The sequence below is a fragment of the Lates calcarifer genome, linkage group LG21, assembly GCF_001640805.2.
Source record: "Lates calcarifer isolate ASB-BC8 linkage group LG21, TLL_Latcal_v3, whole genome shotgun sequence".
Taxonomy (NCBI): Eukaryota; Metazoa; Chordata; class Actinopteri; family Centropomidae; genus Lates; species Lates calcarifer.
In genome coordinates this window covers 24,302,792-24,326,208 of record NC_066853.1, presented here as the reverse complement: position 1 = coordinate 24,326,208, position 23,417 = coordinate 24,302,792, and the positions used below count along the sequence as shown (strand labels likewise).

Sequence of the window (23,417 nt, the reverse complement as noted above, 5' to 3'; positions counted from 1 at the left end):
AGACTGTTTATTATATAGTTCTAGTGAAGAATACATTTGTAAAATTAAATAATTGCTGATTGTTAAAATATTCTAAATTTGAATAATATCTTAATAAACATCTTTTTATATTTAGGTGACAGTATTACACATACAACACACCAGTGAAACCCTGTGCTGCTATTATCAACACACTCACACTCCTGCACACTTGTGTGTAATTAGATTACACTCAATCCAGGATAAGTTCTTCCCATACACAGTGGGAGTGGTATTGATTGATTCTGTAGTAAATATGAAATCGATCAAACTGCATCATATCCATCAAGTCAAGGGAAGACTGAAATGACTTTTAATTAAAGGTCAATATTAGGAAAGGTCAATATACGATGAAATGCACTGTCTTGTGTTATTGGATGTAATAATAGACAGCAGCAGTAAGAAAACTTGCATATGCTGTAAAGGAAAAAATGCACATTGTTTTATTCTTCAACTGATGGAGCTTACTGTCATGTAATATCATGTATAATGTAGACAGATACAGTACAGTACAGGATGGAGCATACACAACTACAAGAGTCTTCTAGAGAGAAGCTGAAGGAAATGTGGAGTTGTGTAAAAAGTCTGATTTCTGTGAACTTACATAAACAGCTGATTTGGATTTAAGCCATTCATTCAACAATGCCCCCAAACAGTTGGGGTATTTGCACTGAGCCATTTTTATGACCAATTTGCATTAGAAATCATGATGCAGGCATGGCACTAGTGGTTTCCTACACAACAGTGCAGCATTGGAAAAGGTGTTGTTTACCTTGATGATGTGTATGCTGAAAGACTAAAGAAACAAAAAGATTGAATAGGTCAGGAATGGTAAAAATAAGAATAGTAATGGAAGCCAGAATTCTAAGATGCAAAGTTGAAATATGGATTTCTTATCACATACTTTTTAAAATAGATTTTTGTTTGTTTCTTTATTTAGGCCGTTTGCCTTCTGAAAGGTGAAAATGTCAGTAAGGACAGATAAACAAGAAATGCAAGGAGAGAGTGGTATGACATGAAATGAATTAATTGTCAATGTTTGGGTTGTTGTGTAATATATGTTAACCACCTGACAACAGTTTACCCACAGTTCTCATTTTTCCTTCATTTTAATTTTCATTGTTCCTAACATGTCATCGTACCTATCAGCTGTTGTTTTTTTTTTAAATGTACTCCCTGAAAATGTATCATCACCTTCATAAAGGTAGAATTTAGGGCAGAGCTGTTGCATTGGACTAAATTAGATTGGGCAGTTTTTGCTGTGTATATAGTAGACAGGGAGGGATTTCATACACAGTATAAATAGTAATGAATTTCCTGTCACTGTTTCACAATAAAAGCCTCCCAATGGATCAGAGTAATGTGAAGCAGCAGCAGAAGAAAAGCTGTGGCTTGCAGTTTGCACATACAGCTCTGCTAAAGCCGAGAGCAGATCAGTACACTGAGGCTTCTGTCTGTCAGGTGAAAGAAAGAACAGTGACACTGAAGTGGAACTAAACTTAACCCCTGAGACGCTTAAATTACACAGGAGACACTAAAACACTAAAAAGTCTTTCACTGACTCTCTTTGCCTCTGGTCGCCTGCGTGACCACAACTGTTAAATCAGTCAGTTTAAGAGCCATAGAAAAAAGGCAAAAGCCAACTCAGATTAACACGGTTGGTTTTTGGAATAGAAAATCCAAGATCACACAGCAGCACAGCAGTGTATGTACAGGGAGAGTGTGAAAGGTCTATTCATTGCTGTGTGACTCCGGCTTAGCAGGGTGGCTTGTGAATCTATACTTACGCTGCTTTGTCACTGCAGCTGCTGTGACTCTCTCTGTTATCTTTGTCTCTCTCCAGCTCTATTCTTCTTCTATTTCATACCTCCTCTGAGTCTGTTATGTAGTTTTTAACTCATCTGTCTCTCACTTCTTCTTGTGTGATCCATCCATCCATCTGTCCGTGTCTCCGCCTTCTTCTGCTGCCAATCCAACAGCTCACTGAAAAACAGTATGTGTGTCTGTATGTGTGTGTCCACCACTGCATATATGGTGTTTAATTTGAATATTATCTATCTATATATGTTATGTATTTAGAATATTTATACTGTTTTGTAAATATATATATATATATATATATATATATATATATATATATATATATATATATATATATATATATATATAAATACAGACACTTCAATTCAAACATATTGTAACAAAATAGAAGAGTCTGAACGTGCCTGTGGAGGACTGTGGAGTCGGGTGCTTTGTTTTGGTTAAAAAAGGATTCTAATAGTGAAGAGGGAGTTTTAGAATCCAAGTACATACATAAAACATTTCATTTATTTGGGTCCTTGTAAATGTAGTTTAAACCATCACTACATGTGCATGTACAAAATATCCCACTTTTTGCACTTATACTAAACTGTTCACACAGCTAATGAAAATGAATATTCCACTAGTATTCCCATTTGAATGCAGCCGTGCACACTCCAACTGACCATGATTTACACCCTATGGCTACGCCCATTCGTGTTATTTATTTGTTATTTTTTCAAACTTTTTCACCAGTGGCAGACTGTGCAAACAAACCTCTCTCTTTCTTTCCTTCAATCACCTTGAAGGAAACAAAAGGTCGGTGTTGCAATATTTGCCCATATCCAAAAACCTGTTGATATCTCTTTCATAATGTTTAAAATTGTTCGTGAGGCTCTACTGCAGCTTTGCAAACTGTTGTCTTATTGGTTTGTGTACAATGCACAGACCTGACCATAAACAGGGAAGAGGCCTTGTGTCGTAAGAGACACATATTCCAGAGGCGCTGTGTAAACGTCAGAAGAATCCTATTCTGTGCAAATGGAAATATAAGATGTTTGAAGTTGAATCCATGGACTCTATGGGCACAAACTGAAATTGAAGCTGTGGATTTGACATAAAAACTGCAGTCACAGAGTTGTTTCCATATTAACTACACTGTCCATTTTTGTTGGTTTAAGGTAACAATAGAATTCCGTTGCATAAAACTGAAAATATCAGTAAAATCTTTCAGATCAAACACAGAAAATTGTAAAATATTCCTGTGTAACATTGTGAAGCAACAGGTGCCACTAATAAATGTGTGCATATGTCCACATATAGCACTGTGGTTCTGAGCTGTTCACATGATCATTTCTATATTTACATCTGATTATTTCACATTTTCAACAGTCTTCCCCAACACCTTCATTTTTATCAAAATTTATATGTGAAATGAAATTGGAAACTTCAAAATTTTCTTCACATTTTAAGGTAAAGATTAAGTGAATGGAATAAAACAAGTCCCTGAACGTATGACAGGGTCACACTAGAAATCATGAGGAAATAGAAAACATCAGTTAGAGATGATTAATAAAGGACAAGTGTAATGTTTCCAATGGTGAAATAAGGTGGCACATAAGTTGTGCTGTCTGACAAAATAAAGACTGACTCATAGCAAATAATATTATAGTCAGTACAGACAGCATGTTGTCAGGAGTAAATTAGAGTTTATGAGAAGGTGAGTGTTTCCTCTAAGGATGCAATTTCAAGCAAGACGACTGCAGTGATCACATGTGTTTTTATAGAACATGGATGGATGATAAGCTACCAACATCTTTCTGTAATGTAATATATGTATGTACATTTGGAAATCTAGCAATGTGAATGGATGCTTACAGTTATGTTTGTTGCACTCCTCTCACATTCTTACATTTGTGAATCTGTGATAGAGATCTAGATCTCAAATTGTGGTCCATTTTGTGCCTTATATGTAAGTGTGTCTCTCTTTCTTCAGCCTCTGTCTTCTTTTTCACAAAACTCAAAACTGATATTGACATTGCACTTCAGTGGCTGAAGTGGACCCAGTGAGATTTCTATTCCAGGAGAGTGATGTCATTCACTGGAGTAGATACGAACGCTTTGGATGAATAGATGACAAAATACAATTTAAATTCAACTGGATTCCCACAGGCCATGCTGTGTGTGTGCGTGTGTGTGTTTAATGACGAATACTGGTAAGTTATTGATTACTCATAAATCACTGTTACTTTGGTACCAAAAACCTAGACAGGGAGCACACACACACACATACACACACACAAATATAGCTTTTCAGCCCCTCCATCACTGTCTTTGCTGGAGTGTGTCTTTTATCTTTCACATCCAACAATCAGAGACTGTCCTGTCATTGTCAAAGTACTAAATGAAGTAAAAGGACAGACATGGCTCATAGCAGGAGAGTGGAGTGTGTCCCTGTCTCTGTGGTTAACATTAAGATCCAACAAACATGTTTTATAAAGAGCATTTACCACAATGGCCATCTTTTATGTAGGCTTAAAATCTCAAGTAATTTCACAGATGTATGTACTATGCAGTATTTTAGGTACTGTAGACAGAAAAGCACTTACAGTGTGACATTAACTGACACTAACTGAAACTATAATAACATTTCTTTGCATATTTTGCTGACTGAACCAGCGTTATGTCATCAGGAGGATGAGCTGACAAAGATGCTACAGATGACATCTGGTTTTGTGGAGTCATCATGATCAGATTTGAATATTCACAAACACTGACAGTAGTGTTGCTTTGTCCATCTGATTTTTAGATCATTTTGGTCTCTGTCTTGGCTAAAACACATTTAGTCTTTGAGTGTAGATTTAGTCAATGAGAACAAAGGGCACTTTTCAAATCAACTTTTTTTTTTATCTGTCATGAAACAGCAAGTTAATTTTGGTTGTGTCTTAGTTTTTTTTCTGATGTAGTAGTCCTGATGATGCACTCACATGTGGGTACATAAAAACACTAAACCAAATGAAACACATCATTAGTACTCACTGCTTGTATAATTCAGAAAAGATGGCTCTGAAAAATGTTGTTGTTTCTTGTAAGACAGCAGCAGATCCAATGAATTCCTGTTGCTTATCTTTGCAGCTGCAGCTACCTCTAACTGTGGGTTCCAAAGTCATATTTTTGTTAACCCTCCTGTTACGTTCATTTGTGAGGAACAGAAATGGTGTTCCTGGGTCAATTTGACCCGGTGCATGTTTAATTATCCAAAAGATGTCTGAAACCAAAAAAATCCTAACAAGCAGTGTGAATATTTCATTACTAACTCCATTACTAATTATTCTATCAATATTTAGTGCAATGGTGTTCCTTACCTCTAACAGGTAATGGTTCAATTATTAGATAATTCACTCGTTTTTCATAAAAAATATACATGTTCAAACTTTTTTTTAATGTTTCACTACTTTATTACTTTTGAAAGACCAACATATAAAATACAATAGTTTTACATAACATTGAAACATAACATTGAAATTTTGTTTTACATACATGCACTGTGAACCAGAAATGAACAAAATCACCATACAACAATACAACAGACAAGCAATCGCAATATGAACTTGTGTGTGTGTGTGTGTGTGTGTGTGTGTGTGTGTGTCTGTACATCTACACAGCACATGAGTGACATGTCATCACACTGTGCGTTGTGCAAATTAACCCTTTACCGGGCAAGTGACTATATATGGTAACTTCACAGACATCCAAATGGCGTCGCTACGTGGCCCAGTGAGAATCTATATATATATATATGTGTATATATATATATATATATATATATATATATACACACACACACATATGTGTATATATATATATATATATATATACATATATATATATATATATATATATACACATATATGTATATGCCTGAGCCACAGCTGCTAGTTCTAGTTATATTTATATATAATTTGTTATTTATGTTATATATAGATATATGTGTGTTATTTATGTTCAATGGAACATGTTAAAAAATAATGTTCCTTTAACTTTATATGTGTTTTTCTATTTTCTTTATATATACACCTTTTAGAATTTTTTTAACCTAGACGGGCAAGAAACTACATATGGTAACTTCAATTATCTTGATTTTCTACATGAAAATTGAATATTTTCAAAAATGTCACAAAAGTAAAAAAGTCTTGTTGTGCCCTGCTATGACGCTCTAGGGTTGAAATTTAGAATTTCCAAGTATTTCAATGAATGCCCAATAAAGGGTTAATTTTGCACATTTCGCACAGGTCATGCTTGTCTTGACATCGTCAGATGGCCTGCAGACCTGGCACCTCTTCCTCTTTCTTTTTCCCTCAGCAGAAACCTAGAAACAAGAGGACCATGATTACTTTACTATGGTGTCTTTTTGCTGATGCTAAGACACACACATGCACACACACCCACACATACACACACACACACACACACACACTGACTTACTTCCTTACCTCATTCACTGGTGTAGTATTTGATGCAGTCCTCTCCTGGATCTCCCTCACTGTGGCTGCAGCGGCTGGGGTCCTTGGCAGGTGCTGCCTCCGTTGGATGTGCGGTGTCACAAGCGCCTTCCCCAGCTCCTCAAGAAAGATGTGCCTTTTGTACAGCTTTGACACATTCCATTCAGGAAAGATCTCAGTCCAGATGACAAATGGATCGTAGGCCGATACATCGATCATGTTATAAAAGATGACCAATGGCCAGCGTGCAGTCATTCGTTTGGTGCTGTAGGACCCTGTTACTTTGTCCAAGTTGTCCACCCCCCTTTGGTGGCATTGTAATCAAGGATCATGCTTGGTTTCTGGTCCTCTCTTGTGCTGATTTCAGCATTTTTGTGCAGAGTGCTCATGAGCACAACATTTTTTCCCTTTTTGGGGCAGTAAGACACCAGGGCTGTGGTGTCTGTGAAGGCAAACACGGAAGATTGAGGAGCCCTGTTCTTGATTACCAGCAGCTCAGCAGGGAGTTCAGCCCTGTTCTTTCGGACAGTTCCGACCATTGTGAGCTTTCTCTTTAGAAGCTCCTGACCCAAATTGTAGTTTGTGAAAAAATTGTCACAGGTTATGTTGTGCCCCTTGAGACCCTGTGCCATGTCGAGCACAACCCTTGTGCCCTGATTCTTCTCTGGGGCTCCTCCAACCGGCTTTCCAGTGTAAACCTGCATGTTCAGTGCATAGCTGGTGTTTGCATCACATGCTGCCCAGATTTTTATCCCATATTTAGCTGGTTTGGAAGGCATGTATTGCCTAAATGGGCAGCGACCTCTGAATGCCACCAGCCTTTCATCCACTGTGATATTAGGGCCTGGGTTGTAGAGTAGTGGAAGTTGCTCTACCCACTTGTCCCACACTAGTTTTCCCGCGAGAACATAAATGGTTCCCGTCAAAAGTCATAACACCTGTGCACCTGTGTGTGTGTGTGTGTGTGTGTGTGTGTGTGTGATTGGGGTGAAATATGTCTCACAGCTGCAAAGAAAGAAATACTCTGACATTTCTGACACCCTTGTACCTCCAGTTTGACTGCTGGGTCAAATTGACCCGAACAGTATCTATGTGATATAAACATGCTGGGGGTGGTTGCAAATATGTGAGATGAACCATTTTCATATTATATGTTGATTACACTAATTAAGGCAAGCAGAAGAAGTTTCATACTGAAAAAATACTTTTAACTATTTTTCCTAGATGTTCAAACTTTAAAACGGGTCAATTTGACCCGTAACATAACAGGAGGGTTAAAATATGCCGAGGCATTAAACTAATTTTGTTTAATACTTGATATTATGACTAGCATGGTTAGCTGCTTGCATTTGTTTCTAGTGTGTTTAGCTGTTGATGTCCTCTCACAGGTATATGAGCAGTTTACTGTATAAATGAGCATTTTATGGCATATAACCTTACATTAAAACACGTTCTAAAGCTACTGCAGTGGCCATCTTTGGTGTGCACAGCTTAGCTAACAGAACTGGCTTGGTTTAAAATTTTTTATTTAACATTTTTTCATAATTTTTGTTTGGGTTAAGTTTTATTTTGCTTTCTTCAAGACTTGTATTACACTGAATTTGTGCTGCATCTGGGCCAAAGTGAGAAGAAATATATATTGTTATGATTATAATATATAATATTATTTTGAGTTTTCACATCCGTTCAACTATTCAACCATTATCTATACACTATCCATAAGGGTTGTAGGGGGGCTGGAGCCTATCCCAGCTGACACTGGGCGAGAGGCATGCATTCAATTATTTTATTTGTAAATGTTATTTTCCTATGTGAATGTTCACACAGTAACAGATATAAACTTTCAGTGAATCCTGTATGTTTGTTTAATTTAGTTGTTCTAAAGTCACTGAGTGAAATAGTCTTTATAACTTATGGCAGTAGAATATAGCCAACACCCTGACCCCAATCTTCCCCTAAAACACAGAGGACAGTGATGTCCATGTGATACCTGTGTCCCTGTTAGAGCACAGTGTTCCTTTACTGAGATCTGAGAGCCAGTCATGACCCTCACTCAGCTGTCTGCCAGGTCTTCCCCTGCACCTCCTGACTGCTGAAATGAGAGCATAGGATTGAATTATCCAAACAATTCATCTGCAGAATGGGGGAACAGTTTAGCAGTAATTTACCAGAGCATGTAGGGCATGCAGTGAAAAATAGGGCTAAAGTAATGGTTCCATTTGTGCTGTGCAAACGAACTTTATTAGCCTGAGGGGAAGGAGTAGTGATAAAGCAGACAGATAAAAAAGAGAGAGTGATGGAGACAGAGAGAGAGAGGAGAGGTCATCAGCTCTCTGGAGACTGGAAAGATTCATAGATGTGTCCTGTATCAATAATGTAATGAGAGAGAGGAGGAGGAGGAAGAGAGGGGGAAGCAGTTGAAAAAAGCAGAAAAAAAAATAAAAGTTAGAGTAGAACAATGAGAGATCTCTCCAGACTATCACCATCCCCCTCACACATTTGCACTCTACACTTTAAAGTTATAATTATGTTCCTTGTAAATATAGTATTTGCTTTTTGCTCTTTACTCTTTATTCTTCTACTTTTTTTTTTATCTCTCTTTGTTCACTATCACTGTTTTTTAGCACTGATATACCAAGATAAAGTCTGTTTTCTGCTTCTGTTTGCATTTAGACTTTAAAAACTTGCAAATGTTAAACCTGATTTTTTTGTGGTCACTTGTGGACAGTGGAAACTGTAAAACAGTACCTTATTATGACATTATAATCACATTATGAAGTTGATATTTGGCAAATATATATAATGCCATGTACACACTACATGACTTTTAAAGGTATCACATTGCTGTACTGCTCCCACAGCTTGTTTAAGTGTTAAAACTATTTGGTTACGTTTAGGAAAAGTTTTTTGTGGTTTGGGGAAAAATTGGTTATAGATGGTATATGGATTAAAGAAACAATGATTACTGAGTTCAAACAGGAATTGAACAGTGGTGTCAGGTGTGTAAAATCCTGTGTTTCAGGGCTAAAATAATGCAGTGTGAATTTACCATCAGGAAGCAGAGCAGACACAGAGCAGCACTAACCATTAGGTGTTCCAGGCTTTCTGGTATCATACATGCTGGCTCAGTGGATTAAAGTTGTTAATGTAAATGCTCACACCTGTACTTTTTCTGCTATGACAAATAGAATTTTCACAAATAGACACACAATTTTGATCGTGACTGACTGATGCACAATAATTCATCATGTTCCTTTGTAATTTAGCTTGTGTGATCTGAAAGAGACACAGACATTCAGCAGGACTGGTCAAAACATAATGCCAGTACCTCCCTGAAGCTGACATTACAACAGCACATTTGATGAGCTTTATTGGTTGTTGCTCTCCTGATGGCTTTAATTTTTCCCCATCATCTTGTTTCCCACCTATACGTTGGTGTTAGCATGTTTCCAAAAATTGAAAAATCACTCTCATATGCCCTGTGGGATGCGATTAAAATCACTGACCAGCACATGTAATGTTAAAACCATCCCACCTCCCCTAGAGAAATAAATGCAGTGTAAATGGGGCGTACATTAAGCAAGCTGTCTTCTCTTTAGCATGTGTAACCTGCTGGTGTTTGTTAGCTAGCTTTGTTAGCTATTAGTCAATCAACCAGCCATGTTAAAGCTTCACTCGTTAATTGTGGACCATTATGGAGCAGATGCTGATAAACACTGCCATCATTATATCACCAGTCTAAATTGGTGTCATTATTAACATGTTAGCAAACAATCACTGAGTTTCACATCCAGCAGACACAGAGCAACATTGGCATTTATTTGGAGTTACTGTTTCTGTCCACCTGGTAGATGTATGTCCAGAATTCACTCTCTTCGTAGCTCTGTTTGGTCCTCACAGAGGTGGGTTGCACAGAGCTTCTACTTTTCATTTAAGCTTCTTTGGTTGAAATTGCTGTGAAAGTGAATCAGAGCACTAAAGTTTTAGGCTTAGCTCATTGGAGCTGAGGTGAACTGCAGAGTTGTGTAATATTTTTTTGTGTCCTCAACTTTTTTGAAGTTGAGGACACATTGAATTTCGAAGTTTCTCCATGGGAATCATTATCACTTCATCTACACTGAAAAGTCAAAAAAACATTTGGCAGCTAAGGAAGTGGAGGAACTTTTTCTCTGCTTCTCTTCAGTTCATTGACTTACATAAATACTGTCTGCTAGAGAATAGTTTTTCTTCTTTACTATCCAATTTCTGCCCTTCAGTATTTTACAGAGTAAGCCCAAAATACACACACTCACACACACACTGACCTGAACAACACATAGTGTGGTACCTCACAGTTTAGGGAACACAGAGTGTCTTTGTTGATATCACATCTTCCTCTCACCATCTGCACTAGACTGAACACTGGGGACCTGCATCCTGACTCACCACCTGAATAAGTGCATTTCAATATGGGTGATGGTCTCTCTCTCTCTCTCTCTCTCTCTCTCTCTCTCTCACACACACACACACACACACACACACACACACAGTGGAAGGTGGTGTTGACATTGAGGCAGATGGGTAGCGATGAAGCAGGATGTCAGTAACCTGCTAGTTGTGTCTGAAATTGCTTCAAAACTCAGTTCTCTGTACTGAGCTGTAAATTGTTGGACATTTATGATTCATTATTTTCTGTCGCAACCAAGATGTAATTTCACATGACTGTAATTTACACGTCAGTGGTCTGATATGCTGAGGCCAGTGATTTCAGTGTGCAGAAATCATGAACATGCTTTGGACATAACATTTCTCATTCCATTGTGTGAAACTAAGTGAATGTAATGCAGCACACCAGGTAGCAAAGAGGGAGCAATTATGGACACAGCATCACATCGACGCACGATGTACTGTTGAATTCCCTAGCCTCACAGTGAGTGTGTGTTAATGCGTGTGTCCCGTTGTATCAGGAACTTGATGTTGACAGAATGTGTGTTTCCTAATTCTTTGCTCCAGTGGTCCTCAAATCCTTTAATTATATCCTGTCTGTCTGTTGGTGCTGCAACACTTCACTGCTCTGTCTTATTGTGTGATAATGTCATGTCCAACATGACATTTCCCCTCCTGTTCCTACTCCTCTGTGTAGAACTCTGCTGACTGGAAAGCTTTTAAGTGACAGCAAAACCATATAACTGTGCATTCCTGTATACAGAATACATGCCTGTCATTGGCATGGGTTGGATTTTTTTTGTTTTTATTGACCTGTGCGCTGAACGATTGACAGATGACTGTGAACTATCGCACCTAAAGGATATTACTGTAGCACACTTCAGTCCATATTGAAAAAAAATGGTCAACAGAACAACACAGCTGCAGCATGAAATCCTCTGACTCACACATTATTACTTCAATTAGTTATCCATTACTGGTTGTTCATTTCCACAGAGACTTGGTTGATAATCTTACTTACTACATCTAGTTCTTTTCTTCTAATGTTTTGTGTCATTATCTTGCTGTAGGATGAACCTCTGACCAGTCTGTCTTCCCTTGTCACTGCCTTTTTTTCACTGTACTGATAGCAATATACAGCACCACTTCCTGCACTACAGAATTGTCCAAATAATGCATCAGAGGTTGTAGTAACACAGTTTGTTCCAACACTCTCTTTGTACAGACACAGGGTTTGTAAGTTATCAACAAAAGTTAGGGCACCTGTAGAAATTATTTACATGAACTTTCCAGGCTTTATTTACTGTTGCTGCAGGAAAGCTATAAGTTAACCAAGTGTCATATGAAATTTGCATCATTTGTAAGTAGGGATGTAACAGTATCGTCAATTCAAGGGTATCGCGATAACAAAAGGTTCTCCATACTGTTGTGGAACTGGATGGTAACAAACAATAGGTCTTCCAGGCAAAACTGTAGTTTTGTCACAGCTGTGGTGGAGCAGAGCAAAGGGAAACAAGAATCACAGAGTCCATTGGCCTATGCGTGCCCATCATCCTTTGCACTCCTCTAGCTCCCTCCTCAAATCTACAGCGAAGCCAGCGGATCCCAGTGTTGGAGGCAAGAGAGAACAGAGTAGGAAAGAGAGACTGAGCCTTTGAAATTGTGAAATTGCCAGACTGTGGGTACCTACACATCAGGTTCATTGTTCAATAAATAGAATTGTTTTCTTCATTTGCCTTTTTTTAAAAATATTGCAATAAATATCATATCGTGGGCTTATTATCAAGGTATTATTGTATCATGATTTTGATATTAGTACATCCCTATTTTTACATTTTTGTGACCCAAACTTTTTTTTCAACATCCGGTAGCTACAGAAACAATAGCATTTAGTTGGAGTTGGTTTTCAGGTCGCCCTTGTACGCAGATTTGGTTTCCAATAACTCCAATAACCAGAAAAATATTTGGTGCTAAATGCTTCACTATGTTCACCAGTTAGTTGTAAATCTTCCATCTGGCAATGGGCAGGTAAAGTGGGTTTTTCAGAGCTTTCTCACTGAAAACAGCTGCAGCTGGAAACAGTACTACCTGATGAATGTTCACTTTCCTTTAGCTCTGGTTTCTGCAACTTTAGTATAGGCTATACATAGATAATATATTATAAGTACAATACTTGTTTTACTAGCTGGTTGCTTAGTTTGCCATTTGTTGCAGGTCAGAAGTATAAGAATGTTTTTTTTTTTTTTTTTTGTTGGCACTGTTAGGCCCATGAAATCTGATCATGTTAGGATAATTTCAGTTTCAGTGTGAAAACAGGACACCTCGAGACTTGTTACCATATGTGCTATTCAGATGTGTTTTTAAAAGCTGGTTGCCTGGCTAACAAGCCCAAAATGACATCAGGCAGATGTAGGCTAACAGCAGGAAATCACTTTTCAGACCAACACAGAAATGAATCATGTCTAATTTGTCCTGTCGAAAAGTTTCAGATGTGTGACCAGCTGTTCTCACCACTGATAGTGTAGAGCTGAATCTCTGCAATATGGCTACCAGAAGGTTTTTCTCATCACCTGACTGTCCTCTGTAATTGAACTGATAGTTTGTGTGTTTCTGTCTGTGTGTGTCCAATAGGAGGGCGACTCTCTTGGGGCAATGGAGAAGGTTTGTCGTCAGCTGACCTACCATCTCAGCCCCCACTCTCAGTGGAGGAGACAGGGCCTGCTCAAGAGGAAACCTCAGGCCTGGTGAGTGTGTGTTTGTGACTGTGTGTGCGTGCGCGTGTGTGCCTGCCTGTGGTACAGTATGTGTCTTTGTTTTTGTTAACATCTCAGTGTGTCACCAATGTGTCATCATCTTCTGTCCCTTTGGATGCCATGGAAAAATCCACTGACATCTCGGCCTCTTTATTTTCTCACTCTCACTGATACACACAGTTGGAGATGAAATCACTTGCATCTGTGTCATCTGTACTCTCTCTCTTTGCCTTTTTGTTTCCCCCTTACTGGCATCCCAGCTCCTTACCCAGCTCCTATCTTTATGATATACATTACTGCATAAATTGTATTTTTATTTGTATTATTTTGTTTGGATTTCAGTCAAACGTCTGAATGTTGCTTGATGAGTCTGTGTTTGAGGTTTTAGCTGTGAGCTGCAGCTTTATACTGTAGCAGTTAGCTTTCTCTCCACTCCTATTTGTACTTGCATTATGCAGAATGAAAATGGAGATTTGGATGGATTTGATATATACAGCTGTGTTACACAATATGCAAATCAGCCATCAAAAGCAACTATAAACAACTAATCCATATGTTTCTCCAGTTCAGGAAAGTGCAGCCAGCAAAGAAATCTTCAGATTACTGAAAGCTGTTTTCAAAATGAAATATTTCATATATGCAAAGCACTGCTTTCAGCTCGCATTGTGATAAAGCACTATTTCAAAGACAACTGCCATTAAGGAAATGTACTGTATTTCCTGGGGTAAAGTATGACATAGATAATCCTCAAGTGGCAATGTTGAACTGGACTGGCCAATAGTATCACATGGAACGGTAAAGGAATAATCCCAAAATGAGAGTGAGCTCAGTATCTTCTCACCCTACACGTGTTAGGTGAGCTCTGGTGAAGATTGTTTGCCAGTTTTGACAGAAGTAGTCAAGAACACAGAGTTTTTCTAAATATGATCAGAATTGTACTCTGAACAGTTATTTACTCCCAAATAGTTGCATCCAGAAGCAAAAGCCTCCTAAAATGTTATTGCATCCTCAGGTATGAAAGCAGTCCAAAACAAAACCAGCTTTTCAACCCAGAGTTGCAGAGTCACTTTGTGCCACAGCTCCTGCAAAGGGATGAGAGTAATCACATGTGTTAGCACATTTAAATTTAGAAGTTTAGAAATTAAAGACAGAATGTTACATTTTGGCATTGTAATACTCTGTTTCATTCACTGCTTTATTAGGCTGTCTAACTGTGCTGTATTTGCAAAAGCTCTTAGAAAATGTGTTGATATAGATTAAAGACAGAGCAGAGGATGGAGAGGATGATATACAGTATATTAGAAAGACAATCATTTGGCTGAAGAGCACTAATGTTGTTTATGTGGCTCTGCAACTAAATATCATTTTCAATATGAATGAATCTGCCAAGTATTTTCTTGATAAATTATTGTTTATGATACACGTGAAACAAAAAATATCTAATATACCTAGTTTTATCTTTTGAAACACAAACATTTTCAGTTTCCTATTACATAAGACAACAAAAGGCAGCCAGAGTAGACAGGATAGAAGGTAGATTTGCTCAAAAAAGTATCAAAATAGTTTCCAATTCTTTTCCTTTCAAATCATTTTATCAGATAATCATTACAGCTGTAATGTGACATGGATTAAAGACTATTTTAAAAACCATTCTCCTGGTGTTTCAGAGGAGCCTGTGCTGTGCTCACTAAATTAATGTGTGCTATGATATAAGCAGTAGTACATGACAAATATGAGTAAATATGTCTCTTGATTTGTGGACACAGCAATCAATATTAGGCTTGTTCTCTTCACAGCACTGACAAATTATTTAATGTGGTATTCTAATTAAAAATGAAATAGGCTATACACATTTTAATCTTATTCAGTTTAATTCTAGCTAAATTTCATTAAACCTGATCCCTGTGTGACGTTGCACAGTCTGAGTCCAACTCGGAAACATCCAGACCTGCTTTATACATCCCGGTGGGAGCAGATGGTAGAGAGATGGCACTGTAGCAGGACATATTTGGAGAGAGGATTCCCCACCGCTGCGTGAATGGAGGATCAGTAGGAAAAGAAAATCTCTCCTCCTCAATTGTTATAAACACCAGGTGTCAACTCCCCTACAGAACAGTTTCCAGACAAGAAGGGAGAAGGAAAAATAACTATTCAGTATGGGACATAAGATTGGATCCCTGCTGAGTCTGTTTGAGTGTCAGTGCTTCACAGTCAATAAGAATGAAAGGTTGTTTTTGTTTTATCAAATAGTGAGCTCTAACAAAAAAAGCTGTAAAAGCTGCATCTCACCTAATGCTATTAAATGATAGCTGGAGTTGAAAATGAAAATGAGTTTTATAATTATCTTAAGTAATTCTGAACTGGTGGATGGGATTTAATCAATGCAGCGTTGCAGTCAGCACTTCAGGCTGTCATGAACTCCAGTCAGAGTGATTAGCCAGAGGAGGGACAGGCCCCATTTACTCTGAGTCTCAGTCATCCTCTTGCATGGAACACACATTGTTAACACCCTCCCCACACACACACATACACACACCCATGCAGACACACACACATCTTCATGCTACTTACGTCACCCCTTCCTGGAGTCAACAAAGAAGAAAAATATTTCTCCATAGATGAAAAACAGTTGAGAAACTTCAATGACACCATCCACTGATGGTCTCCTGACAGTATTGAGGGTTTTTGTGGCCCCTTGCAATCAAAACATGAAGCATGAAGTGATGTCTTTGTATCAAGTGGAGTTTTTTTCCTCATGGACAGCTGCTTGCCCTTATGCTTATTTTTTATCATCTCGGTGTGACATTTCATTATTATGTGAATACGGAGGAAGTCAAAAATTCACATTTTGCCATTAATTGTATACTGGAGTTTCTGTCACTGAATTACTCTGAAGTGTATTTTTTCTATCTGGTTATAACCAGATCTTTCTGTGAGAAAGATCTGGTTATAACCCCTCTAACCCCTTTCCTCATGTACAAAGACATGCAGGTTAGGTCAATTGGTGACTCTTAACTGCCTGTAGGTGTGAATGGTTGTCTGTATATGTCAACCCTGTAATAGATGAGAGAGATGTCCTATGAGGAACCAGGATGTATTCCGCCTCTTGCCCAGTGTCAGCTGAGACTGGCTGCAGCCCCCCTGTCACCCTCAGAGGATAAGTGGTATAGATAATGGATGGATGAAGGATTTTTTCTTCACCTGTGACTCTCTGCCATGCCCCCGCTCTTGGCATTGTCTTTTGGCTTTGTTCTCCTGAATGTCTATTACAGGCCATATCCTGTATATTTCCCAGTAGTTGAAATATCACCCAGAACCATGACTTTAATTACCGAGGAGCAAAGTGAATATTTCATTCTCGACTTTCCCCTGTAATGTTAATCCTGTCTGCTTTGGGCTTTAGCCCAGTGAATTTCTGCTGTGTTGGTTTTTCTGCCTCTTTGAATATTCTGCAAAAATACATCAGGGTGCAGGGTAGACTAAGCTCCACAAAGATCTTTTCCCCAAATCTGTTTAACATAGAACAAATTAACTACTGAAATCAAAAAAGTACACGACAAAGCAGAGAAATGATTCGCAAACGCATTTACTGTGGGTCCAGTCTTAACCGTATTTGATGCTTTATGATATATTCTAGAAATTACATCGGAAAACAGAGTAAATATTTGGATGTCATTATGAACACCAGAAGGGTTATGCCTCAGTAAAACAAAAAATCCCTTTTGACCAAAGCAAGCTACTGTCACTTTTCAACTCATGTGGCAAGTGTGGATGGTAGAGACACACTGAGAGGGGCTTATTATTCAATTTCAGTGCACTATTTTACTAGTTTAAAAATAGCCAGTAAAAAAATATTTAGAAAGAAATGTATGTATAGTATCACATGTAACATGGACAAATAAGAAGACTTTAAAGCATTCACTGATGTGAGATTAGATATTATTTTAAGTGCTCAGTGCACTGTATTTTCCATTATATTGGATATCTCTGAATTTCAGATTTGAGTTGAAGTTAGTGTATCCTGTTTAAAATGACATGAATGGTTTAGAGAAATGTGAGAAAAATTAAAGATAATAATATGAATATTGAATTTTTAGATTTACAGTGCAGTAGTTTGGCTTAATATTCCAAATAGCCAGCATGAGTAATTTTCTGTGCTTTTTGTTTTGTTTTGTCTTATTTTGAATGTAATGAGCCAGTAAATAATGACTTAGAGGATTTTCACTCTTGTGTGAACTATTTTGTAAAATACATTGACATCTATCATATCTTCAGAATTTCATTGATTTTACATACAACCTGTGATGTCTGATAAGACTATAAATCTTAAAATAAGAAATAAAAAATGAATGAAGTCACCAGGAGATGAAGAATCACCAGGAGAATCAAGTCTGAAAAAAGTGAGCTTAGCAAACCGCTGCAAAATCTCCTCAATTTTTATGCATTTTTTAAACTTCATGAGAAAGTAAGTGTTGTAGGAATGCATTGCTGAATCAGTGGAGTACTAGGCGGGGACCAGTTTGGCTCCCACAAACTCCAAGTAAACCAAGACGCAATGTCATTAACACTGGTTTATTATTTCCTGTTGCTAGATAACATTTCCTGTTTGTGACCGTGCCAAACACCACAATTTCATTTTTGTAGCAGTGCTCAGTTAACGTTGATGACACAGGCACCACTTTGAGAGTGAGGCTCAAAAACACACCTTTAAATTAAAGATGATTGCCTTCTACTGCTTTTAATAGCTATAACACTGATATGTAAATGTCAGACAGGTTAAAGAGAGATTTTTAATGAAGACTGCAGTAACTGAAACAGATACTGGCACACTGAACATTTCACTATTACAAAGGTCTACAAGTCTGACTCCGACTGTGAGTGTAAATTGGTCCTTGGTTATCTTTAACCTCCCAGCACACATTACTGTAGCCTTCATACATAGTTATATGGATAATTCCTGATGGCCATGAAAATATGTCTCTTTCTAAGTGTGTGTGTGTGTGTGTGTGTGTTTGTGTGATATGGCCATGCAGTAGACGTCTCCAGCTCTGTGTTCCCTCTGTGTCACTCGGAGGTTGTTCTGCTGCTTTAGCTTTGTGCTACTCAGGTCTCCACAGTTCATCTTTATCACACACTGTGTGTCCTCTTAACAGGAGCTACATGCTCACTCACTACAGAAATAACATTCCTAATGACAGAAAGCAACATTTTTCATCTCAGATAGCTCTAGGGTTGCCTGGTCCACAGTTTTTCAACTACTTTTTAAGTGTTGTCTGCTGGTTGGGTAGATCTATTTTGCATACAAATTACACAAATAATATCTGGAAATAAGGCCATTTTAGGACTAAGTTAAAGCTGATGCTTATGGACTATAAAAGCAGTGCATATGATTTGGCAAAGGCATATTCCAACTTCTGGCATTGTAACTCCTAAAAGCAGTATTTTGTCATGCCTTGGCAAGGCAGCCTCTCTTTTATGTTTCCCACTCTCAGAGATAACATGGGTGATTGTTTATTTATGTATCTTCTTCAAATCCCTTAGAAGTTAGATGTTAGGGACATGTAGCTCTCCAGTTTAGTCCAGTCCAAATTATTACTTCTCTGGCAATTTTAAAGGCTATATTATGAATCATAAATTATACTTTGAAGAACTATTTATCTATTTACTTTTGTAAATAATTCATAGTTTCTTCCCTTCCCATAAAATGCTAAATGAATATTGCATCTCTGAACTACATGTGCCAGAACATTAATTCATAACATCATAATCCACACATAATCATGTAATATACATGACTCTTTATTTTATATATGCTATATTCATGAATCATGCATCACTGGATTCAGACTCTCTTCATGTTTAAATTCCACCACAGTTGTATATAGAGCTGCACAAGTGAAGCTGATGGTGAAACCACACCCAAGAAAGAGGCTTAAACTCAAATGGTTGATGTCGTTCCATCCAAATTTCAGATCCATATTTGGGATGAAACTCCAGGTTTAACAGACCATGCTCTGTTTGGTTTAAAGTCAACATTATTACAGGTTTTTAAGATATGTTCACCCAAACCTTGACTTAGTCTCCACTTGATGTTACACTCGGTCGCCAGCGTCATGACTCAGATATTTTACCATATTTTTTATCATATCTGTTTGAGCAAGAACACAGATAAACAGGAGGGGAGAAATGACCAAACTCTTGATCTGACAGGCCTAGACACCAGGGAAATACTGACAAAAGTTGAAGAAGTCTGTGATCCTCCATGGGAAATATTTCTCTCTTCTGAAAAACAAACAGAACTTCAGAATAATTGGCCTCTTTTGGATAAGGAGACTCAAAAAAGCTTTCAGTTTGCTCCTAGACTCCCAGGTTCAGGTCTTACATTACTGACGGTGTACAGGACAAAGAGGGGTGTGTGATCAGATCTAGCTGAGCCTGGCAGCTCTGGACCTGATCTGAACTTTTTCTGTTTTATTTGGATCAAAATTATCAAAATAAAAGAAAACATGTATCAGTAGTGCAAATGGACATTGTTGCTTTTATGAAGGACCATATATAAAATGTAAATCAACTGGCCTCCAGTTTGTTATTGTCTATTCAATGAGAGCAATTGTGATTGTGAACCATAAAAAAGGCAAAGATTAACAAGGCTTACTGTTCCCTGTCTGGCTGCTTAACAACAGCTCCTTTCAGTATGCTCAACAAGTCCTCTCAGTGGTTTAAAATGAGGCAGCTGCACAGCTGAATGTCTGAAGCAGCCAGCAGACCTGCTCTCCTCTCTGCTTCACAACTGAGGTCTGGGACCCCTGCAAAGAAAACTGTGAGGTAAACAGTGTGACAGCATATATTCTCAGGGCAGGGTTACTTTTAGCAACATAAGAACGAGATGAGAAATTAGCTCTATTTGCCTGTCAGCTGTGTTTGACTGAAGTCGTACTCTGGGGTGGGAGGAATGAGCCAGGAGGCAGAGAGGCAGAGGGAAACAAGAAAAATTCAACAGGTGTTGGAGACACACCAACAATCAGAACTGATGGTCAAGGTACAAACCCAATGACTGTAATTAAACCCAATGCAGTAATTTTAATTACAAGTTAGATGTTACATTTGTATGTTTGGCCATCATCCCTATTAGTATGGTGGCCCTACAGGTCAAAGCACAGTGACAATTCATGGTATTGACAATGACATTTCACAAAACACAACAACATTTCAGATTATGTACAATCTAATAAAGTTGATACAGCAAACATGTTAGCATACGCTAACACTACTTTATTACATTAGAGAATGTAATAAATCCTATATTCACTAACCTCTCAGGGTTTATCTGGGCTTTGTAATTAGAAATAACTTGTTGAGAGCAGAGTGACTATTCACATTACATTTAGTCATTTGATATAATGTTAATAAAAAATATTGATGAGTGCAGATTACAAGTCTGCATCATTGCAGACCTTCATTGCGTACAGTTATCCTCCACACACTATGCTGCTCTGATGATGTAAAGTGAAGTGAATCATTCTGCTCCACAACATGTTAGCCTGTCAATGTAAAGTTATTGCAGGACAGTAGAGAAGTCTCTGAGTGCAAAAGTGAAGGGCAACTTTTGCACATGATTCTCATACTGACTGATGTGAAGGTGGTCCAGCATCTGCTGCCTTCAGGAGCAGCAAACCAAAAGGCAGCACGAGGCAAGATGCTGACTGAAAATCAACGAGTAAACACCTGCCTGTCTGTCAGACATTTGGCTCTGGACCTGAACCTGTCTGTCTGTCTGTCTCCTCTGTGTCTTGGATTTGTGTGCTTTTTCCAAATGGCTCGTTTAATTTTCATGATGTTGGACGGGAAATAATGAGGTCTTGTTGAGGTTTTACTTGACTACAACAGTGTTTGCCATGGAAACACATGACACACTGGTATACGCCTATACACACACACACACACACACACACACACACACACACACACACACACACACACACACACAAAGACCTACATCTTGCTCTGTCTGTGTGTCTGTCTGACTCCGTCTGCCAGCTTGTTGTCGTGTCTGCCGCCTGCTGACTGGCTGGCTGTCGCTGCCACACCGACAGATTTATTGGCTGCCTCCCACCTGTGCTCTGACAGCCAGCAGAGAGAAGTTGAGCGTTGACTCAGGGTGTCTGTGCCTCGCCCTGCTCTATCTTGCCCCTTCATTTCCCTTGTGTGCTTCATCTCACCAGCAGGAAAACCCAGCAGGGAGGATATTTGCCCTCATATATATTTAACATTTTCTGTCTGTGTAGGAGTGAGAAATAAGAAGAACTGTGCAGTTAGGAAGAATCCAGGATTTCAAACAATATTGTTGACTGCTTTAATCTGAAGCAGCTGATGGCTAATTCTCAGCAAACATTGGGTATTCTGATATCCTAAGTGCACCTTTCAGCAATATGATTAAAATACAAAAGACTTTGATTTGACAGAAACTCCTGTCAGACAGAGAAGCAGCAAAAGCAATTATTGGAAATGTAGCATTGCTAGTTTCTAACCCATTTTCCTGTAGAAAGTCATCGATTTTGCCAGCTTGAACCCTTTCACACTCAATCGCCGCTGCTGTTGTTATGAACTTCACGCAAGCATTTATTTGCACTGGTCAGCTGTTGAAGAGATCTCTGACTGTGGAGGAAGTTTGATTTTTTTAGATTTATTTGTTGATAAAAGCACTGGAAGCTTTACAGAGTCGTACCAGTAATGCAGAGCAGCTAAAAAATGTTGACTGTGGACAGTTTTTTCACTGAAACCAGCTGCTGCTGTGTCTAGTGGCAAGACTGAATCAAAACATTAAAGTTGTAGGCCATAAAACCAAGATAGCGAGCTTACAGATGCTAAGAGAAACTGCAGAATTGGGTGTTCATTTTTGTGGGTTCTTTACTATGAGAGACACATTTCATATACAAGTAGCATGTGATCCATTGTTAATCCAACAATATTGATTATAGCAGCTTTGAAACATGTTTCCTTTTCTAAGTTAGACATAAAACTTCATTGTGCTTTAATCTGCCTCAAACTACGTGAACACAGAATTCAATTAGCCATGTAAAAATTCATTTTGTCCCATTTAATCGGTTTGAAAAATCAGTATTATTTGGGTCTGTTGGGGTCTATAACATCTGTGGGCACAGACTCATAAACATCATGTATGTAGCATTTGTAGATGGCTTTGGACATCTCAGTTGTCAGTGTGATATATTTGTACACGCTGTTACAGCACCAAAGTGTCTCCTGGGTATTTTGTGCCAGTATTCATTATCTTTAAATTGTGTCACTTTCATTTTGGTCTTTTGTAGCTGCATTCAGTTTGTCTATTTTTTACTTGGGATTTCTGTTTTCTACCCACCCCTCAGTCAACTTTGGTCAATTTTATGCTCCTATGGGAGTAGAAATTGCTCTGTGACTTTCCTACAGTGTTCTTTTTTTCCCAATCTCAAACTCCAGTGCTGCATTGCAAACATCTAGATGTCTGTTTTTCTGTGTGTAAACTGTTATCAGAAGGTATGAAAAGTGCAGCAGAACAGTTTCAGAGTGGATTTGTTCTTCAAGCAGGACCACAGCTTTTGCCTCTTTTTTGTCTTCCTCTGTCATCCCTTTTGTCTTCCTGTTGTCCCTCCATTTTCCTTTGTTATTGTTGCCAGTGTAAATCCCTCTTTATGTCCATAATTTCCCTGCTGATTTGTGTCCTGTGGTGTTTAATTCATTGCCATGCTGCTTTCTTCAGAACAAGGCCTTTTTTCTCCCTCTTGACTATTACCCACAGACTGAGTGGACCTGTATTATATTACATAAAAGAGGCAGCTAAATTCATATTTATCCTCCACTTGAATAAGGACTTTTGACACTGTTTGCAGTCCTACATAAACGAGGTCCATGTGCTCACAGTTGG

General features: G+C 38.3%; 1 protein-coding gene across 2 annotated transcripts in view; it reads left to right on the top strand.

Annotated features, from left to right (window-relative positions):
- The window catches only part of lrrc75a (leucine rich repeat containing 75A), a 53,510-nt gene that overhangs the window by 15,140 nt on the left and 14,953 nt on the right, over positions 1–23,417 (top strand). For both annotated transcript variants that reach the window (XR_001961776.2, XM_018684026.2), the window contains exon 3: positions 13,377–13,489. Coding sequence is in view for 1 of the 2 variants with exons in the window: in XM_018684026.2 (XP_018539542.1) it covers positions 13,377–13,489 (113 nt within the window). In the remaining variant the exon portion in view is untranslated. The remainder of the gene's footprint in view (positions 1–13,376; positions 13,490–23,417) is intronic.